A 20,902-nucleotide genomic window follows, 5' to 3' on the forward strand; every position below is an offset into this window, starting at 1 on the left:
GGAGATGTACGAGGCATGTTTTTTTTTTTTTACACAGAGGGTGGTGGGTGCCTGGAACTCACTGCTGGGGGAGGTAGTGAAAGCAGATATCATAGCGACTTTTAAGGGAAGTCTTGACAAATACATGAATAGGATGGGAATAGAGGGATATGGTCCTCAGAAGGATAGGGATTTTTAGTTCAGGTGGGCAGCATGGTCAGTGCAGGCTTGGAGGGCCGAAAGGCCAGTTCCTGTGCTATAATTTTCTTTGTTCTTGTAGATGTTATAACCTGGTATATTCAGTTCCAGTCCAGCTTCAGTATGATTCAAGTTCTTCTTTTTCTCACTCCTGGCTAACTTCGACTCAGTGGCAGCAGTTGTCCCTTTGAGGTAGAAGATTTTGTGTTGAAGTCTCACTTGAGCATGAAATTCAGGGTGTGTTTTTTTCCCCTTTGCAGCCCTGGGGTGCTGAGCTCAGTAGTGGAACAACAACTGTGGCCCCATCTAAGGTCACCTAACCTAGCATGAACCGCGATCGAATCAGGATGGTTTTGCTCTGACTGGCTTGCTACCAGATTGGACCAATCAGTGAGCTTTTATGACTGTGTTAACCCTTGAAAAGCTGAAAGTCATGAACAAGTTTCAGAGGGCGCAGACTTTGTGTCACATCATAAAAGCCTAGTCGGTTACAAAGATTACTATCCAGAACCACGGTGCACATGCAGGTCATGTGTTTTGATCTGCAATTTCCCATGCGTTGAGCTACTGATTTGCTACAGTTTAGGAAGAAGCACACATTCACAAAGGAGATCATATCATCGATAAAGCAGAGGTGGGTATGCAACACAAGGCGGGATGGGGAGAAGAGTATAAGAACCTAGATAGATGCCTTGACCATCATTAATTCCTCCTACCCTCCACTCTATCACAAACCCTTCCTTTTTATTTATGCTTTCTCCCTGCTTTACATTTGCTTAAAGACCCTTCATTTTTAATATAGAACCAGAGAATCCCTACAGTGCAGAATAGGGCCACATCTTCCAGTTCTGGTGAAAGCTCATTCTCTCCACAGATGCTGCTAGACCTGCTGAGCATTCTCAGCATTATCTGTTTTTTATTTGAGTGGAAATAGTTATTTTTTTTTTTAATGTAATAAATAAAGAGGATGTTAATTCATTGTTAAATTATTCAACTAAAAAGAGTCTCAGTGATTAAGTTTAAGACAAGGAGAAGCAGTCTGTAGTATTTTTCCATAGCTTTACAATGTAGTCTGTGGAGCATAGAGACTGATGGCAGCTTAGATGAATGTAAATTATTAACGGATTTTAGAGAGCATATTATTAATAACACACTTCCTTTATTGCTTTATTTCCACAGAAAATGCAATGTTCTGATAAGCCTATAAAGACTATTACTCAGTATATAGAAAGTTCAATACAATGAGTTATAAAGGGAAGCAAACTATGACAACATGGAAATTAAATGCCAAAAAGGATGCCTTATTTCTGGGAAGTTCATAAAAACAGTATCATATGCTACTCTCAGATTCAAATGGCTGTTGTGTTTTGCAAATGGTATTAGGTCAGATTTTCCAACAGTAGAAAAGAAAAATACAACTTCCTCTTGATCAACCTGTCCTGCAGACATTTTCTACTTTCATTGGGTGCTATTTGATTCCCAGTTAGTGCTTCTAGCGTGTCTCCGTGGGTAGCACTCCAGAAACCTTCTCAATGCACCGGCTTCTCAATGCACCGGCTTCTCAATGCACCGGCTTCTCAATGCACCGGCTTCTCAATGCACCGGCTTCTCAATGCACCGGATGGACCACACGGCGACATTGGGCAGAGGTGGAGGGGTTTGCCACCTCATCAACTCCTCCTGGTGCTCGGACGCGGTGACTACTACTCCCCGGACCTGGAATACCTGACCATGAAGTGCCACTCGTACTACCTTCCATGTGAGTTCCCTTCAGCCATCACAGCGGTCTGCATCCCACCCCAGGTGGAAGGGAAGAAGGAACTTGATGAATTGTGCACCGCTAAAAATAACAATGAAACAAAATACCAAAAGGCCTTGTTCATAGTGGCCGGGGACTTCAACTAGCCGAACCTCAAAAGTGTACTGCCAAAATTTCACCAAGACATCTCCTGTCCCACCAGGGACCCAACATCCTCAACCACTGCTACACAAACATCAAGGGTCTATCCCTCAACTGCAATTCGGAAAATTGGGCCACAAGACGGTACTCCTTCTCCAAGCATAGAAGCAGAAACTTAAGCGGGGGAAATCGGGTTAAGAAGGTAATACAATGCTGGTTTGAGGCAACAGAAGAGCTCCTACGTGACTACTTGGAGCCATGTTCACTGGAACCAGTGAATATAACTGGTCCATTTTCAAGAATTCAGCGGCCAACCTAAATGAGAATGCCACTACCATCACAGACTTCATCTAATCCCAGCCAAGCTCATATCAAAACTCCAAAACCTAGGACTTGGCTCCTCCCTCTGCAACTGGATCCTTCACTTTCTGACCCATAGACCACAATCAGTAAGAATAAACAACAACACCTCCTTCATGATAGTCCTCAATACCGAGGCCCTGCAAGGCTCAATACTTAGCCCCCTACTATACTCGCTTTACATACACGACTGCGTGGAAAAAAATTGGTTCCAACTCCATCTACCATGTTTACTGATGACACAACCATAGTGGGTTGGATTTCGTGAAACGACGAGTCAGAATACAGGAGGGAGATAGAGAACCTAGTGGAGTGGTGCAACGACAACAGTCTCTCCCTCAATGCCAGCAAAACTAAAGAGCTGGTCATTGACATCAGGAAGCAAAGTACTGTACACTCCCCTGTCTGCGTCAATGGGGTCGAGGTGGAGATGGTTGATAGATTCAAATTCCTAGGTGTATACATCACCAAAATCTGTCCTGGTCCACCCACGTTGATGCTACAAACAAGAAAGCACAACAGCGCCTATACTTCCTCAAAAACTAAAGAAATTTGGCATGTCCACATTGACTCTTACCAACTTTTACAGGCGCACCATAGAAAGCATCCTATCTGGTTGCATCACAGCCTGGTATGGCAACTGCTCGGCCCAAGACCACAAGAAACTTCAGAGAGTCGTGAACACCGCTCAGTTCATCACAGGAACCCGCCTCCCATCCATTGACTCCATCTACACCTCCCGCTGCCTGGGGAAAGCGGGCAGCATAATCAAGGATCCCTCCCACCGGCTTATTCAGTCTTCCAGCTTCTTCCATCAGGCAGGAGCCACAAAAGTCTGAGAACACGCACAAACAGATTCAAAAACAGCTTCTTCCCCACCGTTACCATACTCCTAAATGACCCTCTTATGGACTGACCTGATTAATACTGCACTCCTGTATGCTTCACCCTATGCCGGTATCTATGTATTTACATTGTGTACCTTGTGTTGCCCTTTTACGCATTTTCTTTTCTTGTACTAAATTATCTGTTTAAGCTGCTCGCAGAAAAATACTTTTCACTGTACCTCGGTACACGTGACAATAAACAAATCCGATCCAATCCAATTGTGTCAAACAAGGTAGTGCGTACATTCCCGAATCGGAAACCATGGTTTAACCAGGAGACTCACTCCCTACTGAAGGTCAAGTCTGAGGCACTCAAGACAGGCGACCCTGACCTATACAAGAAATCTAGGTATGACCTCCGCAAAGTCAGGAGGGATGCCAAGAGACAATACCAGACTAAGCTAGAGTCACAGACTAATGACACGTACTCTCGTCGGTTGAGGCAAGGCTGGAACAATATAACGGTCTACAAAGCAAAGCCGAGTAGAATCTCTGGCAACAGCGCACCCCTCCCTGATGAACTTAATGCATTCTATGCTCATTTCGAGGAAACCAACAAGCCATTGTCAACTGCCCCAATAGTCTCAGACATACCCATAGCTACCATCAAAGCTTCCAAAGTCAGAACAGTCTTCTTAAAAGTGAACCCAAAGAAAGCAACGGGTCCTGACGGAGTCCCTGGTCATGCACTCAGATCCTGCGTGGACCAACTGGCAGGCGTGTTCATGGACATCTTCCTACTGTGTAGCACCCACACAGACAGTGGCTGAACATGCAAACGTCACACAGTCACCCAAGGCTGGAATTGAACCCGGGTCCCTGGTGCTGTGATGCAGCAGGGACAATCACTGTGCCACCATGTCGCCCCAAATTCAAATTTCAATTCCCAATTGGTGTCTACTGTCCACAGTTTGTCAAGCAGCTTTGCCACGTTAACGCTACTATTTTGTAAATCCTTGATATATCTCAGCAGAGACTAGATAATGTATTTAGAACCACCCTGGTTTGCATGGCCAAGGTCGCCATTGGATGTGATGCTTCCTCAACCATCCAGCAGGAAAGTGATATCAAGTGTTGCAGAACAAATATTGTTCGGAACTGGGAAGTGCAGCCTTCAAATGGAAATTGTATGTTGCAATGAGGTAGAACTGCAATGTGCTGGGGAGGAAATTGCCTCATGTGATACCATTTCCTCCTCGGGCAACACTCAACAACAAAACTACAACTAAACTATTTTAATTGTACACCATAAAGATTTTCAAACGATCATGTGGTTTGCCCAAATCATTACCATGCTCAAACCTGTGATTCCCAACACACTTCGCAATCATGTTTTTTTCTTTTAAAGCTAATACACGCTCATGGGTTGCAGGAATATACATGGTTCTTCAGTGTTCTGCAAAGTGAATCCAACGCTATTGTAAGATACAGATTCAAAGAGCAATCACCTCAGTTGAAAATTAGGAGGGGGTGAAAGGCAGAATATTGTTACAAGAAGTGCAATAGGTTTCTGAAGTGAAACAGCACGGATAACCACCAATGTTGATAGTATAAAAGAACTTTCTATGCACATCGCAACTCCAAGAATGCTTCAAACTGCTTCCCATTCAATGTGGTACCTTTGAAGAAAAATACAGCAATATTCCACAAGCACCAAACAATGAATGACCAGAATGGTGGGTGGTTTTGATTGAATGGGGAAAAATCATCCAACCCACCAAGAAAAAGTCTTGCCTCCATTCCACAATGAGATGTTATTTCCAACTGCAGTAATAAACGTGGTCAGAGTTTAGCATTTAATCTCGTGTTCCTTTGAAACACAATGCAGGACACATCCAAAGTCTCAATCTAAATTATACAGTCAACACTGTAGAACATGAATGGCCCAAAGTCCTCAGGCGCAGGGGTAGAAGAGCAACCTACTGAGCCAAGCTGGCACATGGAATTTTGAAATTGAACAGGCTTCTTGGAGCTGGTGCAATTTCCTGTTGCTGAAAATGTACTTTTCTTAATTCCAATGTCGCTGCAATAAATTCAACCTTTTTCTTTTTGGTGACCATTCCATCAACAGGAGTCAAGCCACACTAAATGCTGCACCGTGGAGTTGATGTTATTCATATCATCAGGAATTGAATCCCATATCATCAGAGCATCAACATAATTCTGTCAGTGATGTTTCATTAAAACCTTTTCTCCTCTATTGTAACACATCACAAGCATTGTGTCTCAGGGCTGCATTTTCCAGCTCTCCCCGACTGCCGGGGGAGGGGGGCAAGTGCGCCATGCAAATCACCGTCGACTTCGGTGCAACCAGAAGATCTTGCCCGCAGCGAATTGCAAACCGCCTCAGCCATGAGAAAACCCACCGTAGGTGGAAGGGGGCTAGAAAATTACGGCCTTGGTTCTTAGAGCAATGTACAAAGCAAGTGCAGAGTTTACATATTACTAAATAGTAAACAAACACACCCTTGCACAGATATATCCCAATAAAGGCCCTCTCATACACACACACACACACACCAACTGGCATATATTTCACAAAAGCAAATTTACGACTTGCTCAGCAGGTCTGGAAACATTTGGGAAGAGAGAAACCGAGTTACCATTTCCGACCTGTGACCTTTCATCAGAAACATTAACCCTTTCATCCTCTCCACAAATGCTGGGGGACGTGCTGAGCATTTCCAGTTTTTATTACATACTTCACACAATTCGAGCTAATTAAAATGAGCTTTAGTAATGTTCAGCCATGCTAGGATGTTTTAAATGCTGGCATTGAATGCCAAAAGTGGAAGCTTAGCTTCATATTCCAGCACTGACATTCTTCACTGTAATGAGCACAAAAATCAGCAAAACAGAATAAGGAACATTTGCTTTTGAGGTAAAAATTGAGGTATATTATGAAGCAAAATGCCAACATCACCATTTGAAACAACATCCCTTCAAGTGATTTTTCTATGTTTATGAAAGCTTCTCAGAAAGGTGCAGAAACCTTTTTTCTCAAAAGATTCAATGACAGCGATGTACGATCCTCAAAACTCCTAAACGTCAGTTTTTCGCTTATTCATTATTTAAACTTTTTCCTGCTTCATCTGATATTGCAATGCAAAGCCAATGCCGCAAAGTCAAACCAATCATGCTTGTAATATCAGTGGTAGACTCAAATTCCCTGGACTTCATTAAGTCCGCCTCAACACGGACTCCTAACAGACGAGCTCTGCTCCCCCCAGTCTTTGCTCGTGGTCAGCTATGGCTCAGGTGTGTCGCATTCCTATCTCCACATCAGAAGACTGTGGGTTCACGTCCCACACCCTCAAGAGACTTTAGCACAGAATCTAGGTTGATACTCCTGTCAGAGATACAGGCCGGAATTTACCGGCCATTCACAGGTCGGCGCAACATTGAGGGCCGAAGGGCCCGTACTGCGCTGTTATGTTCTATGTTCTCACCGGCAGGATCTTCTGGTCCTGCCACCAGTGAACCCCGCCACGGGCTTCCCGGGGAGGGAATGCATAGAACGGGAAACCCGATCCCGACAGTGACGTGATCTTTTAATCCCTCTGCCAGCCTTAAGCGGGCTGTCTCCACCCCTTCAAAGCACACCGGGAGAGGGGGGGGGGGGGGGGGGGGGGGTGACGCATGGAAAATCCCACCCATAGTATCTCTGGGGTGATGTTAAACCAAAGACCCTTCTGCCTACTCAGATGGATATGAAAGATCACATGGTGAAACTTAAATAAGAATAGGCAAACTATCACTGGTGCAATTCCAATATTTATCACTAAAACAGATTGTTTTGTTATTCTCCTTGCTATAGTGGCCACGAAGGACATGGGAAATCGGCAATAGATCTCCCTGTAGGCTTCGTGGAATAGGAATTCTCCTATTAAGCGGGTGGGAGCTCGCCCACTGGTGAATGAGCAGCAGGAGCTTAAAACCAGTCAGACACTTTAATAATAATCTTTAATATTGTCACAAGTAGGCTTACATTAACACTGCAATGAGGTTACTGTGAAAAGCCCCTAGACGCTGCATTACAGCGCCTGTTCGGGTACATTGAGGGATAATTCAGAATGTCCAATTGACCTAACAGCACGTCTTTCGTGATTTGTGGGAGGAAACCAGAGCACCCGGAGGAAACCCACACAGACACGGGGAAAACGTGCAGACTCCACACAGATAGTGACCCAAGCCGGGAATTGAATTTGGGACCCTGGTGCTCTGAAGCAATAGTGCTAACCACTGTGCTACCGTGCCGCGCGCAAAATTTCAAGCATTCTGCTGTGTGTAGCATGAAGAACAAATATCAAGGTGTATTTCAACTGGGAGGTACTCCTCGCTCTTCTGGGAAGGGAGCTGAACTGCACTAAAAAGACAACATCGATAAATTTGTCACAAGAACTGAGAATGCGAGAAAAACTCAACAGGTCTGGTAGCATCTGTAGGGAGAGAAAACGGAGATAATGTTTCGAGTACTTTTGACTCTTCTTCAGAATTAAAGAGAGGAAAAATGCGTTGGATATTATATTGTGGCTGGGAGAAATTACAACAATGTAGCAAACTTAAGAACAAGATACAGATGGCCCGGTTGCTACATTTTTACTGCAATCTCTCCCAGCTACAGTTTAATATCCAACACAATTTCCTCATTTAGTTCCAAAGAAGAGTCAAATGGACACAAAATGTTAACTCTGTTTTCTCTCCCTACCGATGCTGCCCGATCTGCAGAGTTTCCCCAGCAGTCTCTCTTTTGCTTCAGATTGCAGTATCCGCAGTATTTTGCTTCTTTTAGTCTGTATGTCAGATTGCTTCATATTCTAACTCATTTTAACTCACCCAAAGCAGGGCAGGGGGAGGAAGAGGCAAGGGGAAGTAAAAATGTTAAAAAGGTCTTAAACCCAAACCCAACCCACCTCAAATCCACCCACTTCTGGTTTTAACAGAGGTAGGATGAGGAACGTGCAGCAGACAAACTCGTTCCCAGGAGACAAGTCCCTTATTTAAATATCTTCATGAGGCAGCATTGTTCAATTTTTTTCTCTCTCTTCCAGTTCTAATTTAGCAACTAAAGGGGAGCAGTGACTTCTGTATGAAACAGTCAAGTGCTTTTTCCGCACTGCTTATGGGCCAGGAGGAGATGAAGTGCTTCTCCCCCAAATCCCCAAGTAATCAGTTAACCTCCCCAGCAATGACTCTCCACTCGTCTTCCAAATCTCTCCCAGCGCCCTCATTGATGTCCCTCCATAACCCCCTACCATCTTCTCCCCAACCATAGCCTGCTGTCAAACACGTACCCATTGACAACTAGTCAGCCTCTCAATCTGCCTGGTTGTATCATATTACAAAGATTAATTTATCAATTAAAATGGTCACAAATCTGAACACGTGTGCTGGTAGCAGCAAGGCAGTTCCAACAAGTAAGCCATTTCCTAAACTAACATACAACGAACAATTACTAACATGGGATTTACAATTTCACTACTGACCTATGAGACCTTCCCAAATGCTGCTGCAATATAATTACTTATACCAACCAGTGTGATTTTGCCCCCAGTTATTCAGTTGCAGTTATTCCTTCTTCATGAAAGACATTAATCATCACAACACCAACTGCTTCTGGTGGAACCTTATTCCCATAGGAACACAAGAACCGGAATAGATCATTCAACCCTTTGAGTCTGTTCCACCATTCAATGAAACAGAATACCTGATATGTATCTTAACTCCATCTACCCATCTTGGTTCCATAACTGTTAATATCCTGGCCCAGCTCAAGCCTTTCAAATGCAGTTATGAAATTTTCACTTGCTGTCTCAACCTCAAAAGCTTTGTCAAGGACAGAGGTTTCACAAATCAACTATCCTAATCCTAGATGATCTAATCTTTATCTTACTTCCATCTGTGCCTTCAATTTTAAATATCCTACTTCCATCTCAGCATTTTGGTACTGTTCAAGCATTTTTTTTAATCATAAAAAATCATATGGGCAGCACGGTAGCATTGTGGATAGCACAATCGCTTCACAGCTCCAGGGTCCCAGGTTCGATTCCGGCTTGGGTCACTGTCTGTGCGGAGTCTGCACATCCTCCCCGTGTGTGCGTGGGTTTCCTCCGGTTTCCTCCCACAGTCCAAAGATGTGCAGGTTAGGTGGACTGGCCATGATAAATAGCCCTTAGTGTCCAAAATTGCCCTTAGTGTTGGGTGAGGTTACTGGGTTATGGGGATAGGGTGGAGGTGTTGACCTTGGGTAGGGTGCTCTTTCCAAGAGCCAGTGCAGACTCGATGGGCCGAATGGCCTCCTTCTGCACTGTAAATTCTATGATATATTCTCACTGAGTCTTCTTTCCTCCAAAGAAAAATGTTTAATTTTGTAGCCCGCTCTTCATAACCTTGAGCCCTAATCACTGCCACCTCTTGATGTGACCTCCCCCCACCCCACTTTGTAGTGTTTCAGTGTCCCTTTGAAAGTAGGATCCCAAACTACAGGAATGTATTAGGTGTGGCTCCTGTGAAGTCATTAGGATGTTTTTACAGGTCGTGTATTCTCCATCTGTCGATCTGAAAACCGAACACATCCAAAATCCACACTTTCTTTGAATCTCATCAACTGGGAAATCTGTTACCCAAGCCAACACAACCACGCCGACACGAACCACGCACACTGCGCCAGACCTTCATTATTCAGTGAAACTTTTATAGCTATTTTATTTACTTCAGACTATAGCTAGCCTAAGCTTAGGCTATTATAATGCAAGTAGGCCTAGGCCTATGCGTGGTATCCAAAAACTGAAATTATCTGAAATGTTATTGGCCCCAAGGGTTTCCGTTAAAGGGTACTCGGTCTGTACTACCTTAAAGGATTTATATAAATACAGGTTCTTCTTGTTTTGTAATATGAAGAGCAAAAAAAACAAAATGGCTGTTGTCAGTGGTAATCTCCCATAACAGAACATTTATGGTATCATATTCAATGTTGATACCCATGTGTTTAATTTAAGTTTCATATAGTTCATTCATTCATGTGTGCTCCACCCAAACGCAGGCCCTTGGCTCACTGTCTGATGCTTCATCCTGAGCCATTTCCTTGGCTGCTTTTATCAATGGTGGTTTGCCATTGACTTCTACTCTCCGGGACAGGACGAAGAAGCAAATCCCAAGTCAGCAGGAACAGGAATTGAACCCATGCTATTGATATTATTCTGAACCACACGCTAGCCATCTAGACAACTGTGCTAACTGGTTTAATACAGTAGCAGATGCAATATTTTATTTTCTCTTGCAATCAGATCTGACAAGGCTGTGTCAGTCAAATCACACCACTTTAAATGGTAAATGCACATTCTATCTCCCCCACTGTCAAGCTGTGTAGTGCTTTAGATTTTAAGTTAGCTGAGTGGTATCATGCTCATCTCAGAGTTAAAAGGCTGGTGCTTCAAAATCTCATTCCAGAGTTTCTCACATATAATCTAACTTGACACCGCAGTGCAGTGCTCCAGGAACATAGGAAACAGGAGCAGGAATAGGCCATTCACCCCTCAAGCCTGCTGTGCCATTCAACTAGATAATGGCTGATCTTCTAGTTCAATATTATTTTCCTGCACAAACCCCATATCTCTTGATATTTTTAATATCTAGAAATCTATCCATCTCTGTATTGAATATATTCAGTAACTGAGCCTCCAAAGCTCTCCGGGAGAATTAAAAATTTTGATCACCCTCTGAGTGAAGAAATCCCTCATCTCTGTCCTAAATGGTCTATCTCTTACTCTGAGACTGTGTCCGCTGGTTCTAGACCACCCCCCAGTCAGTGAAAACATTCTTCCTGCATCTAACCTGTCGCGCTCTGTAAATATTTTGTATGATTCAATGAGATCACCTCTCAACTCTTCCAAATTGTAGAGAATACAGGCTCATTCTCCTCAATCTTTTCTCATAGTACAATCCTGCCATCCCAGGGATCAGTCTGGTAAACCTTCATTGCACTCCCTCGATGACTAATATAACCTACCCTCAGCAACTGCAGACAATACTCCAGAACTGGTCTCACCAAGGCTCTAGACAATTGCAGTAGGGCTTCTTTACATCTGTACTCAAATTTCCGGAGTGCTTCAATGTTGGTTGGGCTTCCTTCCAGGTGAAACATTGACCTAAGATCCTGGCCACCTGTTTAGCATGATCACAACTTTTTTTTAAATAAATTTAGAGTACCCAATTTTCTTTTTCCAATTAAGGGGCAATTTAGTGTGGCCAATCCACCTACCTGGCATATATTTGGGTTGTGGGGGTGAAACCCCCACAATGTACAAATTCCACATGGACAGTGACCCAGGGCCGGGATTCGAACCTGGGTCCTCAGCGCCGCAGTCCCAGTGCTAACCACTGCACCACATGCCGCCCTTAACTTGATCACAACTTGACCAGTAGAGGTGGAATGGTCATAGAGAGACATATTTTACTTAATAGTTCGGTCATGTGATAGTTAACAGGACATAAATATGTATTGGTCCTAAAGTAGTCACCAGGATAAGGAGACAGAGGTAACAAAAACAATATTTTCTGTATTCAACAGTTAGCTCGTCATCTTAGAATATTATAATACAAAACCGGAGGAATAATTAAAATATATGTCTTAAATATCTGATGAACAAAATAAGTGATAGAGTTTGCAATAATCTTGGTGCTCCTCAGTATTTTGGCTCAGTGATACCTAGAAACGGGCTCTCAGGAAAGACATGGAAAAAGCATCGGACAGAAGAAAATGGCGGATGGTAGAAAAGAGAGCCCGATGGAAGGACAAAAAACATCGGTCCACCTTGGGTCAACACGGTTGATCTGTACTAGCTGTGGAGGGGATGGGCACTCAAAAATCGGCTTCCATGGCCACAACATGCTTTCAATACAGAAGTGACATACACCCTGGGCACAGTCCATCGTCTCCCGAGATGGAGGGATGCCATCATCAATGGTTCAAACAAATTGCATGTTTTTTTTTGCAAACCTTTAATTCGTGCCTTCCCTCACCACCACTTTGTACAAGTGAACACATTCTGTTATCACAACATCTATAGCACGTCACTCCAATAGCAAGATTACATGATTGGATATACACCAACATGCACAGATGTGCAGGAAACCAATTAACCTTTGAGGATAGCGTTAGCATTTATGCACTTAAAGCAAATACATAACATGGCTGTGATTCTTTTACGAATACTATGCATTGAAAACACATTCATTTGTTCTATATTTCTCCCAAAGGGAGAAACACACTAATGTCAGTTGTCCTCAAGTGTTTTTTTTAATGTTTCTGAACAGACAGGAAATTGAAGTAAAAAATCAAATTTCTTCGAGTCTAGATCTTCTGTCAATGTCTGTAACGCTATTCATGTAAGGTAGAACCTTTTACGTTGTTATTAGTAGGCAGCACCCTTACTACCCAGTGAAGAGACTATGGGTTCAAGCTCCAATCCATGCATATCGCCAGCAAGGCAGTTAGCTGCAGTCATGACATTTCCCTGTTTGCTTCACCTGCCTCAGTAGAAAGGCTTTTGAACAGTGCTTTCTTTGCACCAGGTGGGGAGCAAGGCAGAATAGAGTCCATTCCACTGTCCCCAAAAGTGGAATATGGGCGGCTGAGTGCCAAGGTGGGCTGGTTAGAAAGCCCGCTTTGGTGGTCTGGGACTTCATCCCAGTTGTATTGTGACATTTTGGGCCCTAGAGCCTTTCCCTACCCCGCCCCACCCATTCCCCATGCTAATACACACAGCATTTTTCACTAAATCTTCACGTTATTTTAAACTATAATTATATCCCGTCATCCTATTATTGGTGGGAGAGATTCCTATCCCAATGCATTTCCTCCCCAAATCCTCCACTTCTCTCTCCATCTTAAAATGCCAACCCAAATCTTTCAATTTTACCAAGTTTTCAGTCATTTTGCTTAACACTTTTTTTTTTAATTTTAGAGTACCCACTTATTTTTTTTCCAATTAAGGGGCAATTTAGTGTGACCAATCCACCTACTCTGCACATTTTTGGGTTGTGGGGGTGAAACCCACGCAGACACGGGGAGAATGTGCAAACTCAACACGGACAGTGACCCAGAGCCGGGATCGAACCTGGGACCTCAGCGCCGTGAGGCAGCTGTGCTAACCACTAGGCCACCGTGCTTGCTTAACACTCTTACCATGACCAAGCTTTTGCTTATTTATTATCCCTTTACAGAATATTTCCTCCCCTTAATGTCAAATGCTTTGGAACAACCTCCAAGTGGGAGGTATCAGTTTGTGCTGTTAGGTGTCAGTTGATTAGAACTTCCTGTGTCTCTTAGCAGAAGGGGCAGCCTGTTTCTTCCTGTCCAGAACAAGGTTGTCCAGAACAAGATGTCAGACTCCGATTGGAGCATCATCTTATCTTAGATCCTGTAGATTGTGGTTTTCCACAATTGATGATAACAGTTGAAAATCTGCGACAGGCTTGTCTCACTTCTGGGTTATTTCCATTGTGAAAGAAAGGCTGGTCGTCTGAATAATTCCAACCCACTGCCAGAAGCATTGTTAGTGTCATTTGATACTCCCACACCAGCATAACTCTCAGGGTCATGAGAATGGGCAACATTTGCTGCCATATCAAACTGTTGCTAGCAGCTAACTGGAATTGTTCCCTTGGAGCGAAGAGAAAGTTAATGGGAGATTTTATTGGGGGGGGGGGGGGACAAAATTGTGGTGGAATTGACAGAGTGAGTAAGGAGAAACTGTTTACACTGGCATGGGGATCAATAACGAGAGGACCACAATGAAGGTAATTGACAAAAGAGCCATGGGTGAGATGAGGAGATTTTGCTTTTTGCAGCAAGTTGTGATCTGGAAAGCAACCTGAATTGATGATGGAAGCCAATTCAATAATAATTTTGAAAAGGGAATTCAATAAATACTTGAAGGGAAATATTTACAAGGCGATGGGGAAAGAGCTGGGGAGCGGGATTCACTGGGCTCTTTCAGAGTGTTGGTGCAAGTACAATGGTCTGAATGGCCTCTGTAAGATTGTATGGTTCTCCGAACATTGGAGTGGAATGCAACGTCTAAGCCTCACACTATTGGGTGTCAGGCTCAGCTTTATTGCTATGGGAAACTGTTAAGTGGTGTTTCCACAACAGGAGCAATAATTGGCTGCCCTCAAACAGACTTGAGAACCTTTATCACAAAGTACGGCCAATTTGCCACTCAATGCCGCTCCCTGCATAGGCCATTAGTATACCGCGCTAAGGACTCTCCCTCTCCTATTAAATCTGCTCAGTGAAAGACCTGTCCAGACACACTCTGATGTAGAGGTAATCAATTTCTATGAATTTTACATCCAGAATATATATCCATTCCCTCAGCATGAGATACTGAAAGAGAAACAATATTTTGATCGCGTTCATCTAAATAAAACCAGTGAGTAGAGTATAATATAGTACCAAGGGGAGGGGAAAGGTTATGATTCCATTATTACTGGGGCACCCTCATTTACCCTGATAACAGAAGGCACACTCTCTCCCCAGAGGCACACCTTAATTCACCGGAATGCAGTGCAGAGTCCATCTGCCATAGACACATGTGTATTCACTCTGATACTCTGTACATTCTCTGCCAAATGCACACCCACACTCACCCTGACATGTCCCTGGGTCACACTATCCGTTCACTAGAACAGTAACAATACTTTCCAGACATCCCAGGGAGGTTTGGGATCAACTTATGGGAGTGACTAAAGATGCTGAACCCATGAGAAGATAGATGGAATTTTGTAGCACATACCCACAAGCTCTGAAAGACAAAGTGGGCATGACTTTTATGCCACCTTCGCTTTGGGATGTTCACTACATTAAAGGTGTTGTTACTAAGGCATTCTGTACATATAACTCATGAATGAAGATTGGATGGAGGAATGCTAAATGGAATGGCAAGGCTTAAATAATGACTTGTTATACGAGTAAAGGAACAACTAAACATTGAAACTGCTGGATTACAACCTCCAATGAGTTGCTTGGCAATTTAACCAAATACTGTCTGATTTAAGTTACTTTGAAGCATATCCAGAGAGAGCTCCCAGAATCCAATTTCCATAAGTATTAAACCTGATAATGGCTTCTACGAGGGATGTTAAGTTTAAGAATGCCTGGCATTGTACATTTTACATTATAATCCACAAACTGCCATTTTACATAACGGGTTAATTGCGGCTGTAATAGCATTTCATACTTATAGAAAAGTGATGGGCAACATAGGCCTGGGGGCCACATGCAGCCCTACAGGGTTCTGAGTGCAGCCCATGAGACATTTTGTCGACTGTTGCCCACATGCTAAATTCCACTGGTTTCCATCCGCGGGTTTTTTTTTCCTACTGGTATGGCTGAAGTGATACGTATGTACACAAAGGGCACGTGAAGTGAGGCATGTGCTGATTGCACACAACATCTTGAAAAGAAAATTTCCAATTGAGGGGCAATTTAACATGGCCAATCCACCTACCCTGCACATCTTTAGGTTGTGGGGGGTGAGACCCATACAGACACGGGGAGAATATGCAAACTCCACACGGACAGTGACCCAGGGCCAGGGTCGAACCCAGGTCCTTGGCACCGTGAGGCAGCAGTGCTAACCACTGCGCCATCGTGCTGTCTGATTCCACAAAACATTGACTGCGAGAGTCATGCACTCCCTCTACATCCAATCAAGTGTAAATATTTATTTTGTTTCTACCACTTGAAGTTTATGACAGTTCTATTAATATAAGAATAATTAACCATTTTCTATAACCTGTTATGAAGTATTTCACATGTATTAAATGTTTTCAGTCTTATTCAAAGGCCATAGTTAATGAACATGCCTGATGTCAATCTTGCAGCCCATTGAGATGATGGGGGGCCACTCGTATGGCACTCTCTCGAGCCTCCTTGCCCATCACTGTTTTGGAATCTTACAGGAAGTCATTCAGCCTCTCACAACAATCAGACTAGTCCAAATGTCCTGCTTTTTCTCCTTAACACTCTGGTTTTTCCTTTCCAAAAACAAATCCATATTCATTTTCACTTTCAGAAACTAATAGGTTTGTGTGGTTAAAAATGTATTATTCTCCTCCCCTTTATAACTATGGAAGTCAACTTGGTCAATTGAATAATAAGAAGTTTTTTTTATATGTAGTTTTATACTCCATGTACTCGAAATACAATTATTAATTCACACCTTCATACGCCTTAGATTTTGTCCAACTGATCACTTAAACATGAAACTCTCTCCTTTTTATAAATGTAAGTTGATGTGCTGTCTTTCACTGCAGAAAACACTAAAATTTGCAGGCCAGGCTTTCTCACTAGATTGATGTTGGCCGACCTGCCGAGAATTTCCAGCATTTCCAGTTTATATTCCAAGGACTGGTCTCTGACCTCCCAGCCACATGTTGCTCAGAGGTAAGCTGCATGTCAATGGGATTTCCCACTGAAGCTACCCCACGCCACTGGGAAACCCGCAGGAGACGGTGTGCTGCCACCGGGGGCAGAGAATCCCAATGGCCGGAGAATTCCGGCCCAAACTTCAGGCATCCGCAGTATTTCACCTTTGTAATTATGCTATAAATTCATATTTATTTGTATGTTGAAAGTATACTTTCTACTCTTCTCAACCCAGATGCTCAGCAGCTACATAGAATTCCAATACCCTGGTGTTGACCATTCTTAAATTACCATAGATGCTCATGCTAAAAGTAGTTTTAACTTGCTTTACTATAGTCCCTTTAAGACCTCGAGGTGTCCCAAAACGCTTTGCAACCAATAAAGTACTTTTGAAGTGTAGTCACGGCCATAATGGAGGAAATATGGCAAACAATTTGCATAGATGTTCTCACAAGCAGCACTGAGATCATGACCGTATAATCTGATTTGGTGATGTTAGCTGAGGGATCAATATTGTCCAGCTCGTTTTTGAAATTGTGCCGTGGTATCTTTTCACCTATCTGAGAGGGCAGGCAGGGCCTTGGTTTAACATCTCATCTAAAAGTAAATGTAAGTGCATTACTTCCGTGGTGTTTCTCTGTCTCTGAGAGTGCATCATCCATTTTGGAGGTAGGACTTACAACATAGACTTGGTTATACAGTGACTCCAATTACAGATTTTCCAACCAGTTGTCGGTCTGAGTCAAAAGATTGAAACAACCATGTCAAAGACACAATTAGGTCAACTTTGTTGCCCGTCATCAAAGAGAAATCCCTACAGCTGAAAAAGTTCTCTCGCTGGCAACTGCTGGAAGCCCAAATGCACCTCAAAGACTTTACTCAATAGATTTACTCCCAAATTTAAATCCACCCTATGTGATGGGCCACCTGACATACTGGACAGTGGAAAAGTGACCCGTTCCCAAGCTTCTGAGATTGTAGTTTTTTTAACCAACCATCAGGAAGTGCATGGAGCCATGAATTGACTCACTGTCAACTTTTACTCCTCCGTCTTCCATGTGAAATCTTCCTCACGGTCCTACACGAGTCAAAACCCCCGTTTCTAGGTTAGTCAGAAGACCAAACAGATATTTAACTCGCTCCCATCACTGAAGTAACCACATGAACTACTAACTAAAACTGATGGCCATTCAAGAACCAAGATTGGCCTTTATAAGATAAAATGCCAGTGTGGCAGACAACTGAATGGATCATAGGAATCTGGAATTCTCTGCCCCTGAAAGTTGTAGATACTGGGCCAAAAGTACCTGCCAATACTGAAATCATCAGGTTTTTGTTGGGCATGGGGTAAAGTTTATGGAACCAAGGTGGTTAATTAGAGTGGAGGTACAGTTAAGTCATGATCTGACCAAATAGCAGAACAAGCTATAAGTGTTGAATGGGCTGCTCCAGTTCCAACTAAATGAATAATTTCATCATGAGGGCTCTGAAGTGTAACCTGTCATATCGCATGTGCGGTGTCTTCAGCACCTTTCAATTTCACTAGCACAATAAATTAAAGTAAAGTTACTTGATTTGAGAAGAAGATACGTACCAAGAAGTACCCAAAATAATTTTTAAAATGAGAGGTTTATTCTAAAAATCTAATTTAATCGCTTCTCCAGAAAGACCCAGTGGTTTTTAATTATCTCAAAGTGAAGCAATTGCACTCCAGCATTAGCTGAAGGGGTGTCTTCTCAAAAACATGTGTGGTCACTCTTCTTCAGTCACAAGTTGAGTTTTTTTCTGGCCAAATTTGCTGATGGGTTGTTATGAAAAGAGAATGCGCAAGCAAAAATAAAAGGACGGTTTGTAGTAGATCAGCTGTGAACTAAACTATGCAAAACTGTCTTCCAACTATTAAATAAGTAACGCATTTTCTCCACGACAGCATGTTTCACCACAATCACAATGTAGCCACCGAAGCTGGCTAATTCCCGACATAAAATGGAACATTGAGTTGTATGCAGGGAAAATTGGACAATGACAGAGAGGCAAGCAGGTTGCAGAACCTGCATAAGGATACCTGGCGACTCTAGAGCTAAGGAATAAAACAGAGCCAATTGAGTGTAAAGCACACTCACCCAGAACGAGCAACACCACAAACACAAAAGCATCATCTCAGCAAAGGATTCATTGTGAAGGAAGGAATGAAGGAAAGGAGGTCGGAAGGGAGGAACAAATTGAGGACTGGAGAAAAGAATTTACATTCATGGTGTGCCTTTGATGGCTTCAAGACATCCCATGCGCTTTACAATCAGTGAAATATCTATAAGGTAATTTATTTGTTTCCAATGACTAAACCCCAACTGATGCTGTGCCAGGCTGCATAGACCAGAAAGGTTATTGTGCAGAGTTCCCCAATGAGAGTTGGAGGGACCATCCTGAACCTGAGGATGGAGAAGAAATCCTGATTGCTATCCAGTGACTCCTAATGGAAAGTGTAAACCTATGGATGTGAGAGGAGGGCAGGACAGGGTTGGAACTGGCCACGTTTCTGTCAACGGTTAAAATAGTCCTCCAATCCTCACATTATAGGCTCCTGCATGAAGAAGTCACTTGGGGGAAGCCGGTGATGGAAAACCTGCAGCAAAGAATCAACCTCTCCCCCATGAAAGGGGCACAGAGAAACTATTCAAAGCGAATCAAGTTAACAGTGGTCCAGTGATCTGTGCAATAAAAGGGAAGTCTTTAAATTCTGTGTAATATTAAAATAAACCGATTTAAAATTAAATAAATTTTATCCAACTCAAAACCGGACATTCAAACAGTTGACATTTATGTTTTTGTTAACACAAGTCTACATCAACTTTAAAACTACACATGAAGTGTAAATCAGTGCCACATTGCACAATGGCATAAAGAGCATCCAGTCTGCATTCCAATAATCACCTTTTCCCAATGGACTCGAATCTTTTATCACACTTGTTGGGCAATTCATAAGGGCAAACTCATCCCTTGCTCCACACCACAGCCCTATTCGTCAGTAGCCAAGTTCTCCAACTAAAGACAGGTCGATTTGGTCGATTGTCTAATCGACTTGGTCGATTGTCTGGTTCTAAAATATGCCTGCAATCCGAATTTAGCCCTCTTTGACTGATTTCTCGTTCAAGACAAACTCTACCACAGCTGCTAATTTAAGTGTGTGTGTGGAGGGGACTGCCAGCCATTTACACCAGACTGCATCCCCCCCCCCCCGGCTAACTTTGTCTGCTCTCTCAGAAACTTGTTCTTGAAACTCCCTCACGAGCGTCGCCAAAGAGAATTCCCTCCAACCGGCCGCCCCAGCCCTGTCTCACTGCTCTGCTCCCAAACACAGCGAGCTGCACCTCTCTCCTGGCCGGAGTCCCTCACTCCGCTTCATCAACCCGTCCTCAAGGTCGATGCCGCGGAAGAGCTGAGGCGAAGTTTACTTTTTCGGGCGACAAGGCAGAAAAAGAGCACCGGGGTCTGCACTGAATTTGATATTGTGCCTGTCTCTGGGCCCGCTGACACATCTGGAGGAGGGCTTACCTTGCAGGCTCATCGTGTCCCCTGCTCTCTGGCCGCTCCCGCCTTTCAGCCGCTCCCCGGATCGCAGTTCAGACCTGCTTGGGTCAGAAAGTTGAGCGGCGATTCAAGCTGGTGCTGGAGCCGGGCGCTGCTTTCGGCTGCAGGTCGGTGTGGAGGTGCTGCCTCTGGCTTTTGACAAAATGAAACCCACACCATTTGCTTCAAGTCTGCTGTCAGGCACGTGGGCGGAGAGTCGTGAAAACCACACCAACACGTTTTGTCACCCAGATGAACCCGAGTGAGCCTGTGTGCGTGTGTGTGTGCAAACCTGCCAATTGCTGCACTACTTAATACACACCACTCACTGACAGCGCCCACCACAAGAGAGGAACATCAATCAGCCCCTCCAGAGACGCCTGGTCAACTGGTGGGGAAACAATGGGAAACAGAGTGGTCACTCTGATCACAGCTAGGGTCAGAGAGGAGTGGGTTGTGAACTCCAACTGGTCTGGGTTGTGAACTCCAACTGGTCTGGGTTGTGAACTCCAACTGGTCCGGGCTGCTCAGCATGTTGTGTGTATTTGAATTGTCTGTCGTATATATTTATATCTTGAC

General features: G+C 43.6%; 1 protein-coding gene across 3 annotated transcripts in view; it reads right to left on the reverse strand.

Annotated features, from left to right (window-relative positions):
* The window catches only part of card11 (caspase recruitment domain family, member 11), a 335,526-nt gene extending 314,955 nt beyond the window's left edge, over window positions 1-20,571 (reverse strand). For all 3 annotated transcript variants that reach the window (XM_038820292.1, XM_038820291.1, XM_038820293.1), the window contains exon 1: window positions 20,309-20,571. In XM_038820292.1, the coding sequence (XP_038676220.1) occupies window positions 20,309-20,321 (13 nt within the window). In that variant the 5' untranslated portion in view covers window positions 20,322-20,571. The remainder of the gene's footprint in view (window positions 1-20,308) is intronic.
* Between the last annotated feature and the right edge of the window lie 331 nt (window positions 20,572-20,902).

Source organism: Scyliorhinus canicula, chromosome 15, assembly GCF_902713615.1.
Source record: "Scyliorhinus canicula chromosome 15, sScyCan1.1, whole genome shotgun sequence".
NCBI classification, from domain to species: domain Eukaryota; kingdom Metazoa; phylum Chordata; class Chondrichthyes; order Carcharhiniformes; family Scyliorhinidae; genus Scyliorhinus; species Scyliorhinus canicula.